Here is a 22,516-nt window from a genome sequence, read left to right as displayed (position 1 = left end):
TGAAAAGGAGCAATTAAGTGAGTGAAATAAGATTTTTTTAAAGTGTTAATTGACCAATGATATTATATGTATAGCCAAGCGTAACATATAAAGTTACATATGTTATATTGTTACTATCGACACTTATGCCTATATAGACATTAAAGGGAAATTTATTATTATTATTATTATTATTATTATTATTATTATTATTATTATTATTATTATTATTATTATTATTATTATTATAATTGGAATTGGAACTAAAGGTAGAAAATTTGAAAATTAGCATGTGAAATTTGGTTACAAGTTGCACATGGCTTGGGTTTGTGTTCAAAATGGAAATGATGGTTTTAAAGATGGGCAAAATGAATAATCATATTCTTTGCACGGATGGAGAAAAACATTCTATGCCATAATTACTGTCACCAAATGTATTACGGACTACCCACAACCCCCCTCCCAAAAAAAAAAAAAAAAAAAAAAAAACGCACGGAGCATTAATTAATACTCGGTATGACTTTTTTCGATCGTTATGCCTAGATTTACATAATATTATATACATGTTTAATTTTGAAATTTTTATACTAGTATTTTATAAGTGTGATGTGCAAAAAATATATGTCTAATATTAATACTAAATATTAAAATATTTTTTTTAAATAATTGTATACAAACATTTAACAGAGAAAATAGACCTAAACCAGATGTATAATTTGGATTGAGACTTATTATATTTTTAGATTAGATTTAGATACTACATGTTTATTTCTTATTTATTGCAAATTCATTTTTTGTTGTTGTATTATATAAAAATGAACTTATAATATCTAATCTAAAAATTAATAAGTACGAACAAAAGTTATACCATTTATTTATGTTCATTTTTTCCGTTACTTTATTTTAATACATTATGCTATAAAAATTGTACTATATAATATTTTTAATCAAACATACCCCTACCATTATAACTTCTATTATATATATATATATATATATATATATATATATATATATATATATATATATTCAACTAATGTTGTCATGTACATACATGCACAATATGTTTTCTTATCTTTTCAATGATAATAATATATAGACATTATATATTGAAATACTATATAAGTTATTTCATAAAATATAAATATCAAATTTATAAAAATGGTTTACATTATTATTATTATTATTATTAATCAATAATATTGATATCTAAAATTTAAATAAATTTAATATTTTAATATAGAGTACTAATATTGAGTAACGATTTTTACACATTGCGCATAGAAAATATTATTATTGAAAATAAACATACAGAGTATATACGTAGTCTACCTTATAAAGCGGACCATAATCCACAATATAATTTGCTATAAGGGTATCAATTGTTATGTTGTGGAATCGTGTCCACCTTGCAAGGTGGACACAGTTCTATGTTCATAATTATTGAACTCTATATTCATAATTTTTGAACGAGTAAATACCCAAAATGATCCTTCAACTATAGCTAAATTCACAAATTGGTCATCAACTTTCAATTTTAATCAATTAAGTCCTTAACTTTGCAATTTTAACACGATTTGGTCCAACAAGAAGCGTGATTCGGGTCGGGCCAAGTACTGGCTCATGCACGTGGTCCGCATGCACAAGCGCGCCGAGGATAAAGCCTACCGCTGCGTTTACGAGCAGGAAGATCCGCAATGAAAAGTCGGAATCAACCTCTCAAAATACCTAATGGTGATCGCCGGCGAAGCCCTCAAATCCAACATAACCACAATCGGCCCGTTCGTTTTCCCACCGTCAGAGCAGCTCTTCTTCCTCTTCACCCTAATCGACCAGAAAATCTTCAATCCCAAATGGAAACCCTACATTTCCGACTTCAAACAGGCCTTCAAACACTTCTGCATCAACGTCGGCGGCCGCGCTGTCATCAACGATCTCCAGAAGAACCTGCAGCTCTCGTCGGAGCACGTGGAGGCATCCAGGATGACGCTGCACCGATTCAGAAACATGTCGTCTTCTTTGCCCTGGTACGAACTCAACTACATTGAATCCAAAAGGAGGATGAAGAAAGGCGACAGGATTTGGCAGATTGCTTTCGGTAGTGGATTCAAATAACAGTGCGGTCTGGAAATGAAAATCGGAACCTTAAAAAACCGACAATGGACCATGAAATTACATATATATCCTCAAAAATCACAGTCAACAAACGGTCAAATAGACGGAGGACCAAATCGTGTTAAAATTGTAAAGTTAACGACTTAATTGGTTAAAATTGAAAGTCGATGACCAATTTATGAATATAGCTATAGTCGAGGGACCATTTTGAGTATTTACTCTTTTTGAACTTCATATTCACAATTACAAAACTCTATGTTCATAATTATAAAATTCTATGTTCATAATTTTTGAACTTTATATTCAAAATTATTGAACTCTATATTTATAATTATAGAATTCTATGTTCACAATTATGACAGTTTTAGAACCGTGTCCACCTTGCAAGCTGGACACGTTTCCACAACATAATTTGCCATAAGGGTATAATGTGGGCTAAAATTGGTTGAATACGGGCCAACTTTTTGGGCTAGGCATCACGGATGAAGCCCATTATAAAATACAGTTTGTGTAAAGTTCAACAAAAGTATATTTTTAAAAAACATTTATTACTTTATTATAATTTATTATTATTATTATTATTATAATATGAACTTTAAAATGAGATTGTTTTTATAGGTGGTAGTTTAGTATTTTCTTGGCTTTTATATGTACCCAAGAAAAAAAAAAAAAAAAAAAAAAAAAACTACATTGTATTAGCATCCATACTTCAACCATAAGATGCAACTTGTAAAAAGTGTTACAATATTTATACATGTAAGAGCAACATTAGTGGAACAACCTACATATAAATTTTTTGTTACATACTACTTGTGAACATTTGGCATGTAAACTGTGGCAAATTATATCGTGCACCACGCTGCACATAGTAATGTGCGCTCAGGTACAAAACGCGCGCGTTTTATGCTGACCTCACTCCGTCCATCTGAACAGACCAAACCTCATTATGTGTATTCAGTTAAAATTTTATGTATATTGTGTTATAAGTTTATGTGTATTCAGTTAAGAGTTTATGTGTACTATGTTAACCAAACCCCATTATGTGTATTCAGTTAAAAGTTTATGTGTATTGTGTTATGAGTTTATGTGAATTTAGTTAAGATTTTATGTGTATTCAGTTAAGAGCAGGGTTGCAAAAATCCCGCCTAGGCACCGAGTAATCGGCGCCTAGGCGCTAGGCGCCCTTAGGCCATGGCGATTTCTCCCCTAGGCTCCCGCCTAGGAGACCGGTCGCCTAGGCGCCCGCCTAGCGCCTAATTCGGCCGATTACGCCGAGTTTACTCGTCAATTTCTGTCGAGTTAGCCGAGTTAACCCGACTGGCTTGACCTTGCTAATTTTTTTCATTTATATGACATATATATATATATATGTATGTATGTATGTACGTACGTACGTATGTACGTATGTATGTATGTATAATATGACATATATGCACCTACACACGTGCATTGCTTTTCATTTTTTCAGTTAGCCGCCTAGGCCGCTTAGGCCCCGCCTAGGCCGTCTATGCGCTAGGCGCTACTCTACCGCCCGACTAGCGCCTAACGCCTATTGCAACCATGGTTAAGAGTTTATGTGTATTATGTTAACCAAACCCCATTATGTGTATTCAGTTAAAAGTTTATGTGTATTGTGTTATGAGTTTATGTGAATTTAGTTAAGATTTTATGTGTATTCAGTTAAGAGTTTGTGTATTATGTTATAGTTTATGTGTATTATGTTAGATTATGTGTATTCTGTTATGAGTTTGTATGTATTCTATTATGAGTTTATGTGCATTCGAAACAGAGAATTTTTTTTTAACAACTTAACAAAACGACGTCATTTTGGGAGGTACGGAGTGCACGGAATAACGATTGGTAAACTGTGAACATTAGACTCGGATCTACAAAATAATTTGCGGGCCAATTGGTGATCACCCTAAATCGCTAATGGGCCTGTTGGATAGCGTTGATGCATGCAACACATTTTTTTTTTTAAAACACAGTTTTGAATCCTTAATGAAAAGAATCCATTTTAGCAGTTAGACATTTTTTTTTTCTCTTTTATTGCATCTCGCCTCCACATTAACTTATTATTTTAAAACACTAGAGAAAAATCTTTCAATAGAAAAACCCTTATATACATAGATATCAAATGATGTAAGTAACCTTATCCTGGTTAAAATTAGTATACAACTTTTTTTTTTTTGAATACTATTGAATTTGTTACAATGCAGTATCTGTTCATAATTACGAACTTACAACCTCTCACATGAAAGAACAACTTAGTGTCACTAAATCACAAAGTCATTGGCAAATTAGTATACAACTTAACTAATGATGATTTACATTTCCTATGAATCATTATTTAGCATATATAAAATGTATAGAAATTCTAATATATCAATCAGTATCATGTCCATTTGCATAGGATTTTTTTGTAACACAGTTAGAATCGAGATTTAAAATTTCCTATAAAATTTATATCACCAAATGTGTACACTTATGAAATTTAAACAAGGACAGGAAGTAAGAGTATCAAGTCAAATTACAAAGTGAATCTATATGGGAATCAATGATAAGTTGATCCACCATCTCCCCTATCAACTCATCAAGAATTTGAAACTCAAAACTCCCACCAATAATCTCTTGGCTGCAAACTTTTTCTTGTTTCCATATTTCTTCATGGTGCCATTTGTTTTGAAGTGTTTCTGCATCAGCCAATCTGCAGATTTCTCCCCACAGTTTCACATCATTCTCATCTCTGCTGCACCCCCAATTCATCACTTTTTCGCTTCTTTTGGGCTGGAAATCATCGCTTATCAGTTTCAGCTTCCTGTAATTCTCAAGCTCTTCTGACAATGTCCGCCTGGATTTTGAACTTGCCAATTTTGAAAACTTTTCTGTAATCAAATGTCAGCATTAAACAAGAGGTAACCCAGAATTTGAGTGACAATAAAAACCTGCAGCCATTATCTGAAAGTGTGTACTGACTTAACCCCGATCTAACCAAGAAGGTCGATAGCTGATATAGATGGAAGTCGAACTTGTAACTTGTGGTTACTAAGTCTGACCAACTTGGCTGGATTGCCTTGTTTTAATTGAAGCATGTGTTCTATCTCAACTAAAAATCTAAGCTCATAGTTGGATTGCACATTAATGGTTATATGCTCAACAGTTTTGAATGAATGAAACATGGGATGAGACAAACCTGAACTGGGAATGTCTTGAATGGCTGGGAATTCGAGGAATCCGAGGACAGAATTTGGGCTGGATTTTTCTGAATCACAGTCTGCTTCAATTTTCTTTGCATCTCTTCTATCCTTCTTCTTCTTCTTTTTGAATCTTTCTTGCTTGTATTCGTCTTTCTTCTTGCTAGCATCCTTTCTGGTGGGTCTAAGAATGTTGGTGGAATCTTGAAGCTTTCCATGACTACCAGTAATTATCTCAGAAGCATTAAGATTCTTATCTGAAACCTGGTTTATGTCTTGATTCTCTTTGTTGTTTTGGTGTACACTTTCCCTTCTTCCGTTCTTCACTTTCTCTGTTTTCCTCGTCTTCTTTTCGTTCTCTGATCTCCTCTGTTTGCCGCCATACTCGAAGCTCAGAATGAAGAAATTCTCATCTTCAAGCTCCAAGTAGGTGGGAATTTCGCGAAAGCTGCAAGCTCGCAGATTCTTCTCCTTCGTGGACTTCAACTCCCTCAAAGAATCCATGGAGTTCATCGACTGGCTTCTCGCAATGGCTTTATTAGGGTTTAACTCCACTCTGGGCATGGATTCCAGCCCCATCAACCTAGCCACCACCCCTGTACTCGCTAAAGATTCAATCTTTTTTGAGTTTTTTCCCTCTTCCAGTTTTATTCGCTGATTCTTCTGAACTGCATGATCTGAAGGGTGCGTGGAAACAGAGCTCACGTGATCCGCGGGGTGTGTCGGAAGAGCATTGGAGCAAAGAAGCCGGCGGAACATTCCGGCGATACACCCCGGATCTGCGTTTTTGGAAGCAGCCGCATTGCAGCCGCCGCCGCCTGCGGCGGCGGCGGCGGAAGAAGATGAAGATGACGAGAATTTCATGTTTTGATCATGAAAGCAGAGAGTTGGGAATGGAGAGTGAGAATTACAAGGAGGGGAAAAGGGTAAAGTGAGATCGGGAAAAGAATAGTGTGAATAGGAGGAGGAAAAGTGAAGAAAAAAGCAGAGAGATTTGAATTTTTGAGAGGGAGAGAGAGAGAGAAAGGGGGAACAGGTGGCGGCGATGCGGTGGTTGGTGGCGGGCTTTGGGTTTGAAAGTATGGAACTATGGAAGCGTGGGATTACGTGTCACTTCTGCCAGGTGGGAGAGCCTACGTGGCATGACACTGATGGAGAAAGAAAAGGGTCTATGTTCCTACCTTGGTCGACCAGTCAAATTGTCACAATTTTGTCCACTTATTTCCCAATATCATACGGAATACGGAGTGTACATAAATACAAAGATTGTTTGGTTCACGAAAGAGTTAATTTCAGTAAAAATTTCTTGTGTTTTATAATTTCACGTTTAATCTTAGACTATGATTTTTGTCACTAAACACATCAGATTATTATATTTTGAACATTTTTTATCCTTTCGATACCTTTTTTGGCTAAGCTACGTTTGAGGTAAGGGTAATTTGGTCACATCATCTTTTTTTGGTCACTTTCTCTGTGTCCCAGCCTCGCACGACTCACAAAAAATCAGCTGCTTGCAAGATGCCTCCAAATATTCTCTCTCCTCCACACAAAGTCATAAACTATGTTTTTCACTTTTCTTCAAAAATTGAGCAAAAATCACTTTTTTGGTTGCTCTTATATACATTTGTTTAGTTACAAGGTTAATAATATTTGTAACAAATTAAACAATTTTTTGAATAACGAGAAAAACTCAGAACTAATATTTAAGGGTGTGCATTGAATAATTCCTGTCTTGTGACCAAGCAAACTAGTATGAATGGCTCATAGTTGATCACATCAAATCATGAAAGTTAATAAGTCATTGTCGTTAGGAATTGAACTTATAACTTTGTGGTTACCAAGTTTGACCAAAATATTTTTGTGTACATTTGGTAAACTCCAGTCATGTATAATAATTTGCATTAAAAAAATAATAAAAATCTTGTACAATAGATTTGATTGAGAGATTGTTGACAAAAATTAAACATATGTCCTTATATGATAATTGTGTTTCACTCACTCTACAGTTCCTTTTGAGACAAATTAAACAAATTTCAGTTTGAGGTACAAGCGAAACGGGACAAAATAGAGTGTCGTTTTGATTTTCCTTTTAGGCTATTTCATTTCAAATGATTATCTCAAACTAATTATTTGTTAATATCATACATTACTCCTTGAATACATTTTGTTACGTACAAGGTTAATATTCATAACAAATTAAGCATCTTATAGTTTCATGTAATTGCTCATGACAAATTAAACAATATTTAGTTTGGAGTATTAGCAAGACGTCACTCCAAGTGTCGTTTTGCTGTTTTTCTTTTGGCTTATTTCATTTCAAATGATTATCTCAAACTAATTATTTCGTAATGTCATATATTACTCCTTAAGCACAATTTTGTTACGGGGACGGCACAAAATGGAGTGTCGTTTTTCATTTTCCTTTCAGTTTACTTCATTTCAAATGATTCTTGAATCTTGTTTTCTGACGTAAACTAAAACTTATAATATTTCATATATATTTTGATTCTGAACTTTGATTTGTGTCGTTTTATTTGTTTATTTAAATAAAGAAGTTAATTCATTAATCTGAAACGTTTACAATAAAGATCAATAGAATGGTTAAATATTTCTTACGGTCAGACATAGAAACAACTTCCGTAGTAATGTTAAAAGAAAACTTGATTCGCAGACTATTTCACACATTTGAAACTGAATTCTTTGGTGGAACTTAAAGCTTCTTTAATGATTTGGTCAAACGTACCCAAGACTGACAGTGGTTGAATAGTCTTGCACACTACCTGAGTATCTATTTCTATTCTTCTATCTATTGATGAAGATATCTCCATCGGGCTCAATTGCATATTATAGTTCAGAGGAGTCTCTTTTCATTATCATGTTTGTCACCCAAGATGAGATTCATATACGCCGTGACCAGTTTTATCGTTTCACGCTTTATGAAAAAAGAACTCATCAAGTAAATGAGAGGAAGTAACTCGTCAAAATAACGAGAGGAAAAACACAGAAATGACAAACAAAATTAAACCAGTAAAACAAAGTAAAGAAAAATAACCGTGCGAAGGTGGAGAATGAAAGAAAAACGTGAAGGCAGAGAAGACAATGAAGGCGAACGCTGTCTGTATCCGCTTGTTTCACGGAGGCGACGACCATATAAAATTTTGAGAAGTCGAAATGCAGAGATGAGAGAGAATTAGGGTTTGAATCTACTTTTAATTTTTTGCCATTTTAAGTTATATCATTAAAAATCATTTTTAAAAAACTGGTTTTTTCCTAGATGGGGAATAAATCAAAGTTGGGTCTCCATGCATGACGGAATATGACAACTTGTCATAATTTACAAAATTTCCAAAAATATTCATTAAGTTGGAAAAAAAAAAAGATTTAGTAAGACGTTTTTAAGGGTAAATTAGAAGAAGGAAAAAAAAAAAAAATCTCGAGAGACCCACGCCTTTCCTCCTCTTTTTTTTTTTTTTTTTTTTTTTTTTGGGACAAAAACAAGGACTCTTACTTGTTAGACTATGTTTATTAATTATATTTATTCTATTGTATATTATAGCATAGAATAATTGTTCTAGTCTTAAGCCTATTATTTAGGTCTCTCTCTAAGAGAGTATATTTGTACTCTGATTCTGTTATTGAATTAATCTATCGCTTCCACTCTCATCTGGTATCAGTTAGCCAGAAAATATCCCCCTCTCACCTTTCTCTCTCTCGTAGCGTCGATCATGTCGCACTCCAGTTCCGAGCGCACCCTCACGGCCACCACTGTTTCTTCCGGCAACTCTGGTCCTAACACCCTCACAAGCGCACACCATTTTGTGTCGCTAAAATTGACGCACCGTAACTATCTATACTGGAGGACACGGGTGATTCCGTTTCTCCGCGGCCAAGGCCTTCTTGGCTTTGTTGATGGTACGCGGCCATGCCCCTCATCACACCTGGAGATTCCGACCGGCAGTGGTCCTGATGATGCCGCTTCTTCCACGGAGAACCCGGCGTACGGTGTATGGGTGCAACAAGACGCTTCGATCCTGTCCCTATTGATTTCCTCCCTCTCGGAGGAAGTCATGTATCTCGCTCTTGGCCGAACAACCTCGTGCGGCGTGTGGCTGGCGGCGGAGACGGCTCTCGGGTCGTCGACGGAGGTCCGAAGCTTGAATCTGCTCGGGCAGATTCAGACGTTACGGCAGGGCGACAGTTCCACGGAGGAATATTTGGGCCGTGCGCAACATCTGGTTGAAGATCTTGCGCTTGCCAGCCGAACCCTGACGCCAACTGAACAGAACCTGTACGTCTTTCGGGGGTTGCGACCGGAGTTCCGAGCAGTCGCATCCTCACTGGCGATCGCGGGCAGGTCCGTCTCCATCCCTCAGCTTGCCGATTACCTCCAGGCACAACAATTTATACATGCCGACGATTATCCCGCTTATCCACCGGCGACGCAAGGCGGTGTTCCAGCAACGATGTACGCCGGTCGAGGCAGACGGCAGAACGGAGACGGTGGTGGCAGGCAATCCCGCGGTGGTGGTGGACGCGGAGGCAACCAACGCGGCGGTCGCGGCGGACGTGGCCGGAACGGCGGGTTGCGCTGTCAGATTTGCCGCTCTCAAGGCCATTCGGCCGCTTTTTGTTACCGCCGGTACACGGAGCCGCCGCCGTCGCAGGCTCACGTTGCCGTTGCAAGAGACGGAGCAGCGCCACCATCGTCGGTCACCACATGGCTGCCGGACACCGGAGCCTCAACCCACGCCACCCCCGATTCCGGTGTGATTATCAATCCCGAGGATTACCACGGAGATGACGTCTTACGAGTAGGCAACGACACAGGTTTGGTGATCTCGAGTGTGGGTCATGCAATAATTCCTACGGTCAAAAAGTCGTTAAAAATGTCTAATTTGTTACATGTTCCTGAGTTGTCAGTGTCTTTGATGTCTGTTAACCGGTTTACCCGGGACAATAATTGCTATTTTGAATTTCACCCCTCTTACTTTGTTGTGAAGGACTCAATCACTCAGGCGGTGCTTCTTAAAGGTCCGAGTTCGGGAGGACTCTATTCGTTGTCTCTACCAAATAATCACTTCGTGTTCGTCTCGGCTCGTGCCTCTTCCACGGTCTGGCACCAGCGTCTCGGTCACCCACACAGCCAAGCCTTGCGTCGTGTTTTACAAAATTGTCCAGTCGAGTCAAATAAAAATGTAACACCCAAATTATGTACACCGTGCCAACTTGGAAAATCGGCACGTTTTCCATTAGATAGGGTAGTTACATCTAGTGCAAATGTACTCGACCTTGTTTTTACCGATATATGGGGTCCCGCACCGGTTCTTTCAACGGACGGGTCCCGCTACTTTGTATTATTCGTAGACGACTGTACTCGCTATTGTTGGTACTATCCTCTACGTCTAAAAACAGATATATATAAAATCTTTGATATTTGGCGGGCGATGGTAGAACGTACATTTTCACGTTCTATCAAGTCCGTTCAGTCTGATTTGGGGGGGGGGGGGGGGGGGGGGGGGGGAAATACCAAAAGCTACATAAAACATTCATATCCTTAGGAATAGTACATCGGCAATCATGTGCCTACACACACGAGCAAAATGGCCGTGTGGAGCGTCGAAATCGCCATATAGTCGAAACTGGCTTGGCGTTAATGGCCCAAGCGTCTGTCCCACAGCGCTATTGGGATCATGCCTTTGAAACGGCAACTTATCTTATAAATCGGTTACCGTCAGCCTCACTAAAGTTTGATACACCCTTTTTTCGCCTATATAAGACTCCGCCCACGTATACTTACTTACGTGTGTTTGGATGTCTATGTTATCCATACTTACGCCCGTATAACCGTCACAAAATCGAGTATCGGTCGAGTCCATGTGTATTCTTAGGTTACCCGTCGTCCTTTAGGGGTTACCGTTGCATGTGCCTTAACACCGGGAAAACCTATATCTGTCGTCATGTCCGCTTTGACGAGACTAATTTTTCATTTGAAACAAGTCCTTTGAAACAGAATGATACAACGCCTGAAGTGCATGCCTCTCCGTGGGGGTCAAGCCCTGTTTTATTGACTTACGACAGTAGTGCTGTCCCGGCTCCATCACCTCCTGTTCCTCCTCGGGCACCTGTTCGTGCACCCAGGAAACGGAGACAACGGGCTCAACCAGGTGAACGGGATCACGTTATGCGGCTTCGACGTATGACACGGGGCACTGGAGAGCCGTTTCACGCTCTCACCGCCACTACGACCGATCCAACCTGTTACTCGCAGGCTGTTGGGCATCCACAATGGCGGGATGCCATGGATCAAGAGTTCAACGCCTTGCTTCACAATAACACTTGGCAGCTAGTTCCGGCCACACCGAACATGAATGTTGTGGGCTTCAAGTGGGTCTTTCGCACTAAGCGTAAGGCCGATGGAACGGTAGAACGCTACAAGGCTAGGTTAGTAGCCAAGGGCTTTAACCAGGTCGCTGGCGAGGATTTCTTCGAGACATTTAGTCCAGTGGTTAAGCCGACCACAGTACGGTTATTGCTCTCATTTGCCGTATCCCGTGGGTGGACCCTACGTCAGTTGGATGTCCATAACGCGTTTTTAAATGGTCATCTATCCGAGACTGTCTACATGAGGCAGCCTCCAGGCTACGAAGATCCGGATCATCCTAATTATGTGTGCCACTTACAGCGCTCACTCTATGGGTTGAAGCAGGCTCCACGGGCCTGGTTCAATCGTTTGCATGATTTTTTGCTTGTGACAGGTTTTGTTGCCTCCAAAACAGATGTGTCCCTTTTTCACTACTCTGCAGGGGATTCCCGTGTGTTCCTACTCGTCTACGTTGACGACATTATCATGATGGGTGATAACACTACCTTGATTGATTCTCTCTTGCATCGGCTGTCCACGGCGTTCAAAATCCGGGACTTGGGAAAGCCGGCCTTCTTCCTTGGCATAGAGACAGTTACCACCCCAGATGGCATGATTCTGACTCAGCGTCGATACATGCGGGACATTCTTCAACGAGCAGGCATGTCCGAGTGCAAGTCACTAGCCACTCCCGCAGCTGTGACACAGCCTGTTAGTCAGTCCACTGATCCGTTTCACAACCCGACTCATTACCGTCGTCTCACCGGGGCCCTGCAGTATCTCACCATCACTAAGCCAGACTTGTCCTATGCGGTCAATCGTCTGTGCCAATTTATGCATACTCCTACGGAAGATCATTGGGGGCTGCTCAAGCGTGTGCTCCGCTATATTAAGGGCACCCTCGACTACGGTCTCCGTGTTTCACCTTCCGCGTCGTCTGATATTCATGCTTACTCGGATTCGGACTGGGCCGGATGTCCTGTAGATCGGAAGTCTACAAGCGGGTACGCTGTGTTTTTGGGGACCAATCTGATCTCGTGGGTCTCGCGGAAACAGCGGACTGTGGCTCGCTCGTCTACTGAAGCTGAATACAAGGGGTTAGCCGATGTCTGTGCTGAGGTCACCTGGATCGTGTCCTTGTTACGGGAGCTTCGTCTGTGTTCTTCCACGCCACTAGCACTGTGGTGTGATAATCTTGGAGCCACGTACCTCTGTGCAAACCCTGTGTTCCATGCTCACACCAAGCATGTTGAGGTGGATTACCACTTTGTTCGGGATAAAGTTTCTTCCGGCAAGTTCCAGGTTCACTTTGTCTCGACTAAAGATCAGCTTGCGGACATCTTCACTAAACCGCTTCCAGCAGCCCGGTTTGGTACTTTACGTAGCAAGCTCAATGTCGTCTGCCACCAACCTTGCGCTTGAGGGGGAGTGTTAGACTATGTTTATTAATTATATTTATTCTATTGTATATTATAGCATAGAATAATTGTTCTAGTCTTAAGCCTATTATTTAGGTCTCTCTCTAAGAGAGTATATTTGTATTCTGATTCTGTTATTGAATTAATCTATCGCTTCCACTCTCATTTTACTAAGTTAGGTAGGTAAAAATGAATGAATACAAATTTGTGGGATGAAATCCCAGTTTTGAGAGCTAGTCTGAAAGCCAGTTGCTCTAGCTAAAGTGTGGTCGATTTGGTTCTCTGCCCTTTGTACATAAACACACTACTGAATCAAATGTGGCTATAAGACTAGTGCATGAGTGTATAATAGTACCCAGGGGAGACTTATTACAGTGGAGTCTTTTAACTCATTTATCAAAATTTAGCAATCAGTTTCTAGCCCTTATTCTAATTCCATGATCTTTTAACGGATTCTAATTCCACGATCTTTTAACCACGTAAAACCTTCCTTGCATTCCATAACTTCTGTCACGACCAGAGACAACGAACAGTCCATGAAACCATTTGTCGCGGCAACAAAAAACCCATTATTCAAAAGGAGACAATTCCAAATGGAACTCACACCTCTTGATTACACTCCAATTTCGAGAGTCTACACTCTAATCTCGAGAACTTTCACCCCTCTGGTCCTGGAAACTCAAGCCTCTTGCTCTGAGGTCGGTGAAAGAGGTTTCTGCCGTAACTATAAAGCTAAGTTATCAAGTTGGGCAAGTTGGGCAAAAAACAAAAGCACTTATCTTTAGTGTCTAAAGTAGATTAATGTACACAACCTTTTTAACATAGAATTAAACCTATTGAAAATCCCCAAAAGAAATGAACCAAGTCTTGAGCAGACCATGGGGACAAGTCTGTCATCTTTTTCATGGCAGAGTGAGTAGTGCTAACATGTTTGGTGCCATGCTCCTCATCCATCACAATCCATGAAAAAGACAGCTTCTTGGACCAATAACCAATTATTCAAATACGATGAACACTAAAACTGTCAAGATTTAGAGTATCTGCTACCACTGTTCTGCACCACAAAACGACTTTGAAGACTCATAATTATCAATCATTTTTATTCCATTAGCAAAATTTCAATGCAATGGATGAGGCCTGGAATGGGCAAAACCACCCATTCTTTTGCCCCAAAAGTACACTGTATAAGCTTCTTCTTCATTTCTCTTCTCTACTGTAATAACTAGGGATAAATTTATCACCAAATATGGCAATATGCCAGAAATTCTAGTCTTTGACAGATACACTCTAAAAAACCAGAAGAAGAGAGCCTCCCCATCTCTCAAGCGTCCTTTTTAGAACTTATATCTCTATCGGTCTGGTAGAAAACGACTTCCCCCTCGTCGCTCACATAGTGATCCTCGCTCATGCTCTTTGTCAGAACGGGAATGAGATGGAACGGAATCAGCCCCGACTTCTTCGGCTCCCTGTAGTACTTCCCCAGCACCGGCTTCGCAGCTTTCGTCTGCATTTCAAGAACCCGAGTTTGAGAAAGAAAACTATAACAGATAAAACCAATGTTGAAAAAATCGCTAGGCGCTCGGGGACCACCTAGGGCGCCTAGAGCGCCTAGGAGGCCAAGCGGGCGGGCCCGCCTAGGAGGCCGAGCGCCTAGAGCCCCTAGGCAGGCGCCTAGGAGGCCGAGCACCTAGAGCCTAGGCGAGCGATTAATTGGCACCTATGCGGGATTTTTGCAACACGGGATAAAACAGACACAAAAAAAAAGGGCATTGGTGCATTACGGCTTCAATTAAATGATAGTGGGGAATCTGGGGAAACAAATGGTGGATAACATGGGTGCCAATATCATGATGGATGTTGTTAATGATTCCATAATCACGGTCAATTGTCGTTAATCCTCCCCTCAAATAATTCCATTCCTGCAAAACCATCAAGCAGAGACAAAAGTCTTCACCAAAATCACCAAAACGTAGTTTTAGAAAAAAAAGGCGAGAATATCAAACCTTGCCACGATACCACGGGACCTTCTTATCGTAACCATGGTGATGCAAGTAGGTGACGAGATCCAACCACATGACAAAAATCTGTGTACAAGCGCAATTAGTTTAATACCAATTGCAGACTATGCTATACAGAGTAATAATATAATAAAGGATTAAGATGTGACAAATGTCTAACTAACCAAGAGGGGAACACCGTAAAGCTTGAAAACTAGGAGTGGACTAAACACGATGCAAAGATAAACGAGAAGAGAAGCCATTGTTGACCAGCAGAGAGTTGAAATAACAATGCACATTCTTTCCTCGGGTTGAAACAAGTCACTAAAAGGGCTGAAGTGAGAGCCATTTTTCCCCGGAGATCTCCATATCTGGAAAGCAATAGAGAGTGACCGATAATTTTTTAATAAGTAAAAGAAGAAAACAATTGTATTGCACTAAGGTAGGTATGGTGTCTCACCAAGTAGACAGGGTAGGCGAGTAAAGGAAAAGGAATCTTGAATCTCAAAAATTTAGTTGAATAATCCAGCTTCTTGTATAAACTCTCATTCAACTAGAACAATAAAAACAAAAACATCATAAGCATTAAAAAAACTACCTAAAAAAAACAACAAAAGTAAATCTCGAATCTAGGGAAAAAAAATACCGGAACCCAAGACTCATCACGTTCAACATTTCCATGATTCTGGTGGTGGGTTCTGTGGCTAATCCTCCTACAACATTAACAACACAAAACTGTTCAAAACACAAGACGAGATTCAAATCAAACCGTAGAGATTCACAGACAAGAATCGAGAAACGAACTAAACTAAACTAACCATCCATGGTAAGGTACGAGAATGAACGAATGGAGAATGTGTCCAGCCACGCTATTGAGCAAGGGACTGTCGGAGAAACTGCCATGGCCACTGCAACCAAGAAAACCGAAAAGGCGAAAAAACACAAACAGATTCAAAAACATGAACAGCTTACTACAGACTGTAATACAAATCCCGACAAAAAGTACAGTTGCCACCTACCAGTCATGGCCAAGAACAAAAATGGCCCAAAACATAGTGCCCTGTGCAGCCCAATAGACAGACCAAAACACCCAATTATCCAAGTAAACCGCCATAGCCATTAAAGAAGCCACAACAATGAAGTCCCTCAACACATAGCTAAGTGACCTCCATGGATTCTTCACCCAACAATGCTTAGGAATGGCAGCCCTAATCTCCGCAATCCTAAAAGGCGGCGGCGCACTGGGGTCGAACTCCACATCAACACTACCATCCGGCACCGCCACGCCGCCGCCATTCACCGGCAGCGCATCCTTAAGATCCTCACTCACTCCCAGCGAACCCATCTTCCACAACCCAGATTGGATCCTTAAACATATAAAGGGGGGGATTTTAGGTCAAATCTAGGATTAAACAATTGGCTATTTCTCAAAAGGCGAAATCAGAATGCGAATCTAAAACAATTAAACAACCACCACTGAAACACAGAATCGTATACGTAAGAAGAATCTAAACAAGAACAGAACAAAAAAACAACATTAAAATACAGAGAATGCATAAAAAAACGCTACAAAAAACACAGATTTTTTTAGCATCTATCAGACAACAGGCCATGTGCGCTCCCGAGTGGTTAACCACATGCAAAGCATGAATCAAAAGAAGAAACCTCAACGGCTAATGCACCTCCAGATTTCCTACATTAAAAAAAGGAAAAAAACACACAGGAAAAGACAGCAACTTTGAAGAACTTACAGCCAAAAGAGCGATACCCTTCTTCTCCACCAATCGAATTATATAGGGAAGAGCAGATAGAGGTTTTGGCGTCACCGCGCAGGTGAAAAAGAAGTTAGTCTCAAACTCGCTAATACACAAAAACGCTTGTCCCTCGCACATTAGTACTAGGTTCACTGTCGAATCACTGAAACCAAAACTATAATCGACAGCCCACACCAAACAACCCGACTTTTGAGATCCAAAACTAAATGCTGTGAGGCTTTGCACTAAAATAGCCCAACCCCATCACCCCATAAGCCGCTAATAACTCTCCCTATTCCTATTAGTACTTTTCAAATCGAAATAACATGCCACTCAATTCATTCAAATTAATCAACAAAACAAACACAAAAAAATGTTCTTTCTTTGGCACAACAGATCGAGACTCAAATAATTCGGACCCAAAAAAAAAAAACAAACTTTGCTTATGAAATGCATACATTTGTTCCAAGATGCATATTCTGAGGTTTCTTGCGACAAGAGGAAGATAAAGAAGAGGAGAGAATTGAAGATAAGAATTTTTACCTCAGAGTCTGCTAGACAGGAGTAAGAGATGTGGAGGATGCATGCCGTATGTTCCTTATATACAACCACTATATAGAACTTTGTGTTGGGAAAACCATAATTAAACAATTTTATTTTTTTAAAAATCTTATAAGCTCATTTTTCACGTATATTTCCGTCCAAAATAGAGAATTAGTGTATAATTATATTCTACGCTACAGTTTCTAATGTATTTCATGTCTGCCTTTAGAAATTAAAACTTCTCTTTTTACCCTTTTCACTCAACTTTATTTTATTGCGGGATAAAGTACAAATAAGTCACTGTACTATTTGGGAAAAAGCAATTAAGCCATCGAACTCAATTAACCCCCAAATAAGCCATTGAACTCGAAAAAAAAGAGCAATTATCATTTTTAACAGGTTAATTCCAGATTTTTGCTGATTGGATTGCCAAATGTTTATTTTATTTACGTTTTTTTATTATTATAATCCACCTACATAGTATTATATTTTAAAGTAATTATAATCAAAGTAGTTTTGTTTTGTCTAGATCTAATTTATTTATTTGTTATTATTTTTTAAACAAAAGATCCAGTGAAAAAATAATAATAATAAATAAATCAAATCTCGACAAGACAAAACTATTTTGATATAATTACTTTAAGATATAATACTATCTAAGTGGATAATATTAATAAAAATAATAATAATAAACGTAAATAAAATAAAGAGTAAATACCGGCGGAGGTCTTTCGACCTTGGTGGCACTGCCACTTTTAGTCCTCAACTTTTAAATCAACCACTTTTAGTCCTCTTACTTATGTTTCTAGCCATCTATGGTCCTTTCGTTAAACTTGACCATCTAATGCCGCTTTCTAAAAGATAATTCAGTCCTTTCATAATTAATTTATTAATTATTATGTTTAATTTCCTCATCAGAATAGTCAAAGAATGGTTTCCCAGCTATGAATGTGTACAAAACCAGCTCGTGAATCAAAATGGCGTACAAAAGTTGGTATGAAGGTTGTGCCAAAATGACGTCGGGATATCTCGGTATGACTCCGCAAACATAATAATTAATAAATTAATTATGAAAGGACTGAATTATCCTTGAGAAAACGGCATTAGATGGTCAAGTTTAACGGAAGGACCATAGATGGCTAGAAACAAAAAGTAAGAGGACTAAGAGTGGTAGATTTAAAAGTTGAGGACTAAAAGTGACAATGCCACCAAAGTCAGAGGACCTCCGCTGGTATTTACTCATAAAATAAACATTTGGCAATCCAATCAGCAAAAACCTAGAGTTAACCTGTAAAAAATGTTAATTGCTCTTTTTTTCAGGGTTAAATGGCTTATTTGCTCTATTTTCCCGGGTTCAATGGCTTATTTGAGGGTTATTTGAGTTCGATGGCTTAATTGCTATTTTCCAAATAGTTCAGTGGCTTATTTGTACTTTATCCCTTTTATTGCGTATATTCCGTTAAATCTATAAATTTTCTTAATTATTACTTTGTTTTTAGTTTTGATTTAGTCGTCCACACACCAAAAAAAAAAAAAAAAAAAAAAAAAAAAAGATGCCTCACAAATAAAGTATTGAATTCAAATTACATTATTTGATAGAAATGAAAAGAATTATTGAAAAATGGGAATGAAAAGAAAAAAAAAAAAAGTGGTATAAAAACTAAAACGTCCGTGTATAATAATAATAAATAAATAAAAAGGCCCGCATGGGTAGCTCAACTGGTCATAGAAGTGAAACTTTGAAAGAATGATCAGGGATCGAGTCTCACCAGCGGCAGTGTGGGAGCAACCTCTCAAAGTGAGGGGGGTTCCTTGTGCGCAGTGAGCACCGGTCTAGCCTTGGTGAATGCTCTGTCGGGCCGGGGATAAAAAGTAATAATAATAATCAAGGGTACCCATGTCATTTTCTACCACCGAATTGCAATTTGGACGGGGGAGAGATATCCATGAATTGCAATTTAACAAAATGAGAGAATTGCAATTCCTTTCAACCAAACACTATTGGCCCGTTTGGTTCACGGAATAGGCCGGGAATGACATGGCATTCCCAGTAAGCCTATTCTTTTGTTTGGTAACCATTTCTATTACCAGGAATATTATTCCTAGTAATAGCCTATTACCTCAAATAAGGTAATAGCTATTACTAGGGGCCCCCCCTGGTATTAGCCTATTACTGAACCCTCAGTAATAGATTTTATAATCTATTTTCTTTTTTACCCTTTTCTTTAACCTAATTTTTTTTTATCCTATATATACATTTATCCTATTTCACCACCGTCGTCGCCGCCACCATCACCGCCGCCGCCGACACCGCCACCACCATCGCCACAATCGTCGCCGCCCCCACCACCACCGCCGCTGCCGACACCACCACCACCATCACCACAATCGTCGCCGCCCCCACCACCACTACCACCCCAGCACCACCACCGCCACCGCTGCCGCCACCACCACCACCACCACCGCCACAACCATCGCCGCCCCCACCACTACCACCACCGTCGCCCCCCCCCCCCCACCACCACCACCGTCGCTCCCACCATTGCCACCGCCACCACCACCACTACCACCCCAGCACCACCACCGCCACCACCACCATCACCACCACCGCCGCCACCACCACCACCGTCGCCCCCACCACTGCACCGCCACCACCACCACTACCACTACCACCCTAGAACCACCACGACCACCGCTACCACCACCATCACCACCACCGCTACCACCACCACCACCATCGCCAACATCACATATTTTTATAAGGGTATTTATGTCTTTTAAAACATATTTCATTTCTATTCCTTAAATCAACCAAACACTGTAATATAATTCCTAAAGTCTATTCATTCCGCGAACCAAACAATAGAATGCAATTCCTATTCTATTCCTTGCCTATTCTATTCCTTATGGAATAGCATTCCTATTACCTCAAAATTCATTCCGTGAACCAAACGTGCTGTATAATTGGAGTGGCCAATGAGTTGTGGTGGAATTGCAATGCAATTCGTGTCAACCAAATAACTTGTTAAAGATTGATTATATACCTTATACCCTTACACACAATCTACCATCTATGAAGCAACTAAGTTGCTCGTGCGAGCAATTTTGATTTACTTTGACAAATAACACATAACATTAAGAGCAAACTTTGTAAATGGTGTTTTAGGTTAATGAAATTTGTGACAATATTTAATATGAGTTACAGGGCGTTTGGTTGGAGGGATTTTAAATTCTCTTCCCACTTAATTCACACCTAATTCTAAAGACCATTAAATTTCGTAGTTTGGTTGGAGGGAGTTGTAATTCCATGAAATTGCAATTCCCCCATTTTCATGGAATTAAAATCCCATGCCCCCCCCCCCCCCCCCCTGCCGCCCTGGTATTTTAATTCCTGGGAAAAAAAGATAGTGATGAGTCAAAATTACCCCTTCCTTTTTTAACCTCAAATTAATGTCTAACAACAACAATGGACATTTTTTACTTTATACTACTTATTCCCTTTCAATTCCCATGTATACCAAACATTGAAATTGAAATTCCCAATAATTCTATTCCTGTCAACCAAACACTGAAATTTAAATTCCCACTTTATTCCCAGTAATTCAACTCCCATGGAATTACAATTCATTTCCCACATAATTCCCCCCTTCCAACCAAACGCCCTGTTAGAGTTAAATTTTGAAACGCGATCCTAATTGGATAATTTATTGATTACAATAAATTATTTACGATACTATAACTTTTGAGATCATTGTTTATTTGTAATTAAAGGTAATATCAATGGTTTGTTACTCAAATGAGAAAGTAACTAAAATTGGTTAAGATTACTGATTAGGATTAAAAGTGTACGTTGGGTAAAAAGTAAAAAACAACAAAAGAAAAAGACATTCATTTTATCCCACAAATGTTCACATTTTGTCACAGAAAAATAGGGTGCGAATAGGAATATATATATATATATATATATATATATATATATATATATATATATATATATATATATATATATATATATATATATATATATATATATATATTCTGTTTAGTAAATGGTTATTAGCTGTTAGTTGATTAAGTTAATTAGAAGGTATAACTAGTTGATAACATTAGCTGATTGTAGAAAAGTGTCTGGTAATTAGCTGTTTAGTATAATTTCTTTTCACAAAAAGCTAATTGAAAAAGTTACTTTGAGTAGCTTTTTGAATTTTAGTATTTTGAGGTACAAAAAGCACAGCTAATTAACCAAACACTTATATTAAATTTTAAACCAAGTCAAACAATTAATAATGGTCAAATAAGTGAAAATTGACTTATAGACTAACTATTTAACAAACAGGGCAATTATGAATTTTTCTATTTATATAATAGTTACGGATAGTACTCAACATCTTGATACCTTGTGATATTATTGACATGAATTTTGGCTTGATTTTTAGGCAACAAGAATTACACTAGCTAACTCTACAAACTTACATACAAAGTGCAGGAGAATCTTAAATTAAAATTGCTTCCGGAACTTATTGTAGATGGTTCGTCGCATGACTTAAAAGTCATGAGTGGATGTGACAGTGTTGGAGTTCGAATTCTACTGAAAATATGTATTGGAAAAAAGTCCATAGTGGATCTAAGAATTGGGTCCGATCCTGTGGGCTTAGAATTAGTCTGGCAAAGCTAAAATTGCGTAAGAAAGAAAAAACCAGAATCACCTAAGTAAAAAAAAAAAAAAAAAAACCTTATAATTTCCCCTCTCGGGATGGTCAAATGGTTAGAGTAGGACTCTAGCTCATATGAAAGTTTTCATGTAGGTTGAATGACATAATATCCATTTTTGTGGTAGTGAAATCATAAGTTCAATTGTTATTAGAATTGCCTTTGGGAGAAGAATAACAAGAATATAAAAATATATTGAGATAATATATGTATTTTAATTTGTATTGATGAATATTGCTTGTGAATAGTAAAAATTGTCTTCCATTTTTCTATTTATAGAATTTATTTATACATATTTTGAACCTAGAGCCCTACAAAAAATAATAATCCTAAAATGCCTCTATATTCTAACGATAGTGAAAGTCATATAATCTCATGATTCCTACCTTGAAAAAATTCTCCTCAAACAATTGACTTCTACAACCCACTGATACCCTTGATTCGG

At 38.6% G+C, this 22,516-nt stretch overlaps 2 protein-coding genes and 1 pseudogene across 3 annotated transcripts; 1 reads left to right on the top strand and 2 right to left on the bottom strand.

Annotated features, from left to right (window-relative positions):
• Positions 1 to 1,602: 1,602 nt before the first annotated feature.
• Positions 1,603 to 2,094, top strand: LOC109158977 (annotated as a pseudogene).
• A 2,449-nt stretch (positions 2,095 to 4,543) lies between these two features.
• Positions 4,544 to 6,359, bottom strand: LOC109164358. Its single transcript, XM_019312959.1, has 2 exons — positions 5,288 to 6,359; positions 4,544 to 4,979 (listed from the first exon to the last, which is right to left on the bottom strand). Exons 1-2 carry the CDS (start codon positions 6,150 to 6,152, stop codon positions 4,615 to 4,617), a joined length of 1,230 nt encoding a protein of 409 aa, XP_019168504.1. The 5' UTR covers positions 6,153 to 6,359; the 3' UTR covers positions 4,544 to 4,614.
• A 7,779-nt stretch (positions 6,360 to 14,138) lies between these two features.
• LOC109164374 (omega-3 fatty acid desaturase, endoplasmic reticulum-like) lies at positions 14,139 to 17,463 on the bottom strand. Of its 2 annotated transcripts, none has more exons than XM_019312960.1 (9): positions 17,362 to 17,463; positions 16,084 to 16,431; positions 15,883 to 15,972; positions 15,711 to 15,777; positions 15,525 to 15,617; positions 15,250 to 15,435; positions 15,071 to 15,151; positions 14,849 to 14,986; positions 14,139 to 14,571 (listed from the first exon to the last, which is right to left on the bottom strand). In XM_019312960.1, exons 2-9 carry the CDS (start codon positions 16,407 to 16,409, stop codon positions 14,389 to 14,391), a joined length of 1,164 nt encoding a protein of 387 aa, XP_019168505.1. In that variant the 5' UTR covers positions 16,410 to 16,431; positions 17,362 to 17,463; the 3' UTR covers positions 14,139 to 14,388. The 2 variants fall into 2 exon arrangements, with proteins under 2 accessions (XP_019168505.1, XP_019168506.1); XM_019312961.1 differs by lacking the exon at positions 17,362 to 17,463 and adding an exon at positions 16,816 to 17,184.
• Between the last annotated feature and the right edge of the window lie 5,053 nt (positions 17,464 to 22,516).

The sequence above is a fragment of the Ipomoea nil genome, unplaced genomic scaffold, assembly GCF_001879475.1.
Source record: "Ipomoea nil cultivar Tokyo-kokei standard unplaced genomic scaffold, Asagao_1.1 scaffold0302, whole genome shotgun sequence".
Classification (NCBI taxonomy): Eukaryota; Viridiplantae; Streptophyta; class Magnoliopsida; order Solanales; family Convolvulaceae; genus Ipomoea; species Ipomoea nil.
The sequence above is the reverse complement of the archived record's forward strand: the minus strand, read 5'-3'. Positions and strand labels throughout refer to the sequence as shown.

Bases quoted from the DNA above. Each gene is read 5' to 3' on its own strand.
- LOC109164358 (XM_019312959.1), bottom strand. From the start codon at position 6,152: ATGAAATTCTCGTCATCTTCATCTTCTTCCGCCGCCGCCGCCGCAGGC. The intron at 4,980-5,287 runs GTTTGTCTCATC...ATTTGATTACAG, and splicing joins TCAAGACATTCCCAGTTCAG to AAAAGTTTTCAAAATTGGCA.
- LOC109164374 (XM_019312960.1), bottom strand. From the start codon at position 16,409: ATGGGTTCGCTGGGAGTGAGTGAGGATCTTAAGGATGCGCTGCCGGTG. The intron at 15,973-16,083 runs GTAGGTGGCAAC...TCTTGGTTGCAG, and splicing joins TTTGTTCTTGGCCATGACTG to TGGCCATGGCAGTTTCTCCG. The intron at 15,618-15,710 runs GTATTTTTTTTC...TTATTGTTCTAG, and splicing joins GTGATGAGTCTTGGGTTCCG to TTGAATGAGAGTTTATACAA.